At 43.4% G+C, this 4636-nt stretch overlaps 1 protein-coding gene across 1 annotated transcript in view; it reads left to right on the plus strand.

Annotated features, from left to right (window-relative positions):
• LOC106817270 (kelch-like protein 3) overlaps nucleotides 1–4636 on the plus strand; it is a 17765-nt gene that overhangs the window by 1207 nt on the left and 11922 nt on the right. Inside the window, exons 2-3 of the mRNA XM_014821929.1 lie at nucleotides 2863–2950; nucleotides 3614–3634. Of these exons, the coding sequence (XP_014677415.1) occupies nucleotides 2938–2950; nucleotides 3614–3634 (34 nt within the window). The 5' untranslated portion in view covers nucleotides 2863–2937. The remainder of the gene's footprint in view (nucleotides 1–2862; nucleotides 2951–3613; nucleotides 3635–4636) is intronic.

Consider the following 4636-nt stretch of genomic DNA (forward strand, 5'->3'; position numbering starts at 1 on the left):
GAGCCAAACGTATTTTGTACTTAACATTTCTATAATTTTAGCTAGTTATAGACATCGTACTGTGTATAGCGCTTGAATGTCTCTCCTTGACGATCTTTTGAGTCTTTATTGACGAGCCAGCGATTAATCTAATAATGTAGCAAATATGCACGCGCCGGTCGACTCCGCTCAATTACTCCGTATGGTCTAATGCATTACCACTGGGCAGCCGGGTCCGAGCTATGTAATTAGACTCATGCTGCATGAAACGACAACGTCACGAATTCTATTTTATCCCCCTGCCCACCAAAGCGATCACAGGTCGCGAGCCACTTCCTCGTTTCGCACCGCATCTCTGTGAGTTACTGCTTTGCGGACAGGCATCGTCTGGACATACTAGAATCTCTTTCGATTCGTGGCGCTTGCGAATAACCTGCCGCGCAAATTTAATGGTGACGAGCACCTAGGTTACACATATACGACGTTTATTAATAGCCGATGAGAATTTGAGCCTCGTAGATAAAGAAAAATTTTACTTACGTCCACGGCTATCCGAGATCAATGGCGCAGAAACAAATCTATCGGACTAGCCCCAAATGAATGACCTCAACTAGACTTCTTAGTAGAACTATAGGCCCGCGTACAGCTAGAGCGTGCCGCTCAACAAATTAGATACTTGTACAGAATGGTTCATGCTGTGCTTGGCGCTATAGCAGTATTGATGGAATACAATAATTGTAACCAAAGCCGCAAGAGGATAATGCGGTCATTACAAAAAGCCCTACTTGATCTCTGTTATGCGGGCTTTTCTGCGTCAGGAATGGCCTATCAATCCCGTAGTGAATCAGCTTCGGGCTCCGGTTTTTGCTGGTGTTTGCGTTTTCAGATACTCATAGAACTTCCAAATTGGGTGTCTATTCCTCAACACGAACCTTTCTTCCGCTATTTTCACTCGCGAGGAACCTATAACTATTGCAGCAGTATCTGCCACCACATAGCGTCTGATCCACTTAAATAACTAATATAACTCGTCTTAGCGCACAACAAAATTACGATGAAATTGACGAGCGGCGAATATACCTTGAGATCCGACGCATTGTCTGACTTGACAACTACTGCACCTCACCATTCCGAAGAATGCGTCCTCCATATGTCAGGACTCTCCGGTCAAAATAAAATCTTTCAGGTGCGCTATTTTACTTCCGACTATTTGCGTCACGGGGGCCTTGTAACCCCGCTCTTCAAAGCCGATCCCGCCAGTACGTCACCAGCTGCCGTCAACAGATAATGGCGCTCAGTATATTGCGTGCACTCGTCTCGTCACTCTTTCTCGGAAACTTTCCTGACACAAGGACTATAAATTAGTTTAATGACAGATGTATGCGCATACATAGTAAGCTTCAAAAGCGCCGAATAGCCGTTCAGACATCATAGGTTCACAATGGTGTTGAGCAATAAATCTCTCGTATGTTTGAGGAAAGTTTCTAGGATATCATATATCTTTTCGAGAAACGCAACCAAGCCAAACCCCCGGCCCCCGAGCTGATTCAACTCGGGCATCCTCCGCAGAAAAATGGATAGGGGAGACTCTGTCGTAACCCTATCCTCTTGGAGTTTGGGGGAATATACATTATTGTCATCGTACGTCCTCCCATGGTATCAGTACCGCTCCGAGTCATTATATCATGGCCCAACTGTAAGAATCATGAGTAATTAACACTCCTAATGCCAGTCAGAGTGGGAATGGGCACATTTACAAAGAATCAATGGCAATATATCATTCCGGTCTGGACACTTTTCGGTTGCTTAGACACTAACTAAACTTACCCACAAGCTAAGCTCCCGCCACAATACTCTCAATGGAGTATGACCACAAAGATGTTCCACCACTCAACCCCTCACATACCTACATTGCCAGAATGCCATTTTCGTTCCTGATCTTGTAGTTAGATGTATTGACTTGAACCCGTCAAATTTCAATTGCCACGACCGCCAAGACTACCTTGACCGCTTGCTTGACCTTGAGGCTGAAGAACTGCCAGCGCCATCATTACAATTTGCCCTCGGCCAATTGGCAATTACTCGCAAATTGACTATTACTAGTTCTTAATTAATAGTTAGATTTTTGAATCATGGCCAATATTTGAATTTGAACAATAAAGAAAAAATATACTTCGCGCGCCCGTAAAAACAAATAAAAAAATGATATAAACGGTTTTTAGTCTCTGATGTGTAGGGCTTGCGACTTCTCTCTGTCTTACAATCGATTCCACACAGTTGATAACACGGCGGAAAGCTATACGCTATGAGAACTCTGTATCGACACTAAAATGTATTTTGCATAATATGAGATGCGCTATTCGACCTGTCACTTATATGACCTGTATGAGAGACACACTATAAAACGTAATTGGTGGCTTTCGCTTGTACCGCACCTAGGTTAGCATACGAGCAGTATAGCGACGTCACTGAAAACCTATAACAAGAAAAAATAACGGGGGGGCGGCGTGGGTAGGGGTGAAGTTGTATTGCCTCGGGATTTCAGTATCAATATTAAGCGTCAATACACGAGATTTGACTGAGTTCGCTCCATATGATAGTTAGTACACGTTCCTACCTGTCATATAGCATAATAGCGTATGCGGCGGGAGGGTCTATTTTTATCCTCCAATCACAGGTCGGAGCAATTCCTCTGTTTAGACGCATGTATCGTGACACTTGCATTCGCAAGAATTTGTTGAGTTATTAGTACAGCTAGGTACAGGCAATAATATTTGTGAGTTCTAAGTATTTAAATTACATTGAAATGTTTGCTACTAAAGTACAAATGTGTTTTAAAGTCTAAACCGTTGTCAGTTATATAATGGATTATTTTTTTGTCAGACACATTGGAGATGGAAAGGGACGTACCACCGTACCACAACACACAGCACGCACAGAAGGCATTTATTGTTCTAAATGTTCTGCGAAAGTAAGTGTATGGGATTTGGATCGTGAGAACAACTATGGTGATTTTATTGTGTGCTCGATAGATACAACACTGCAGGCGTACAAACAATTTCCGTGTTTAGACAAAAGTTACACGCAATAACTTGCATGTTGTCCGTTATCACGTGATATCCTCACGTTCCAGTTGCAATTTATAATCGCAACTAGTTCCCCTTCTCGAAACACGTTAGTGCGTATAGCTCATCATGTTGAACTGCACCTTACCTCTTTCCTTGTTGCATGCGCAGTTGTATTCAGTGGTGACACATGCGGCTGAATAATGCAGTCTGCTTCAATCCATTGACACACTCCATTCCCCCCCACACCGCCACACAGACACAACAGCACACACTACACACACACACCACACACACATCCACACCGACCACACATCGGCCAACCCTTATCTGTCATCTATTCTTGTTTTATTCGAGGTATCCGTAAATTTTATGTAAGTTGTCGTTGTTACAGTCTCTTTAGGGCAGCAGATGTCACCTGGTCAACGAAAGGTATATGTTTTATTCTACTAGTAAGTCTTTATAAATTGTTTGTAACTAAAAGGAGTACTTAAAGACAGATAGCAGGTGCGAAAGTGTATTTACTGGTACCCATTTGAGTTTGATTGTTGTTTGTCGTTATACCCTAGGCACGAAGCAACTGTGTGACGGTCGTGCTGTTGGTTAGTGGTGGTTGAGGTAACCGGCACACAAGGCGGTGCTCGCTCTCTCTGGCAGCCCTTTACTTCTATGCCAATGTTTCAAGGTGAACTGAGCCGGAACGTAGCAAGAGCCGAAAGAATATCCCATCCACGGTGACGAGAAACTTGTCCGGCGCCCCAGTTTACTTTTGTCCACCTGATAGTACTAATCATAAATATTGCTCAACAACCATTAATAATAATTTGCTTATTATTAATTACTGATTATTCATTTTCATGCAATGTGAGGCAGGTAGAGGTATGTGTATGGCGGAAAGAGGTTATTATACAAAATGCTATACAACTTGTGTAACTAGGTTTCACAGTGACGGAGCGATTTATTCCTTTTCTTTAATCTAAATGCAGGCCAATCCCCGGCCCGGAGTTACCAACGCATATGTAAGAAACTACCAGCTCACTGTCTATATGATCATCGCATTATAATGTCGTCGAATTTCTTTTGTATGGGTAATTGAGCGCCCAATGCCCTATCCACAATCTAGTTGATTTTTGTGCTACAACAGTCCTGACAATTCATGTCACCGGAGGAAAAATGTACAGTCGTGTCGTAATTCCTTGCAGCTTTTCACCCATGCCACCCACTCGGGCGTTGCAGGCAGTGCGACTGGCCCGATGCGGCTACCGAGACCCTCTGCACACACGTAATGTTAATCATGTAACGCAAGTTGATACAGAAATGAGAGAGGGGAAAAACACAGTTATTGGCATATTTTTCTTCATTTATGTTTTTTTTTTCTCATTGTCTTATAATATCTTAATTGGTTGTGTGGCAATCCTCATGGTTAATCAACTGTCATTAGGCCTCACCCGTTACTCTAACTCCGGACAGCTGACCTTTCATCTTACCGTGGCTTCCCGTCTCCTGGACTCTCTCCCCTCCCTCTTTTCTCCACCCTACTCTCTCCTCCGCTTTCTCTCCCTCCCGATCTCTATCCGACCGTCTTCCCTCTC

The sequence above is a fragment of the Priapulus caudatus genome, unplaced genomic scaffold (assembly GCF_000485595.1).
Source record: "Priapulus caudatus unplaced genomic scaffold, Priapulus_caudatus-5.0.1 Scaffold1656, whole genome shotgun sequence".
Taxonomy (NCBI): domain Eukaryota; kingdom Metazoa; phylum Priapulida; class Priapulimorpha; order Priapulimorphida; family Priapulidae; genus Priapulus; species Priapulus caudatus.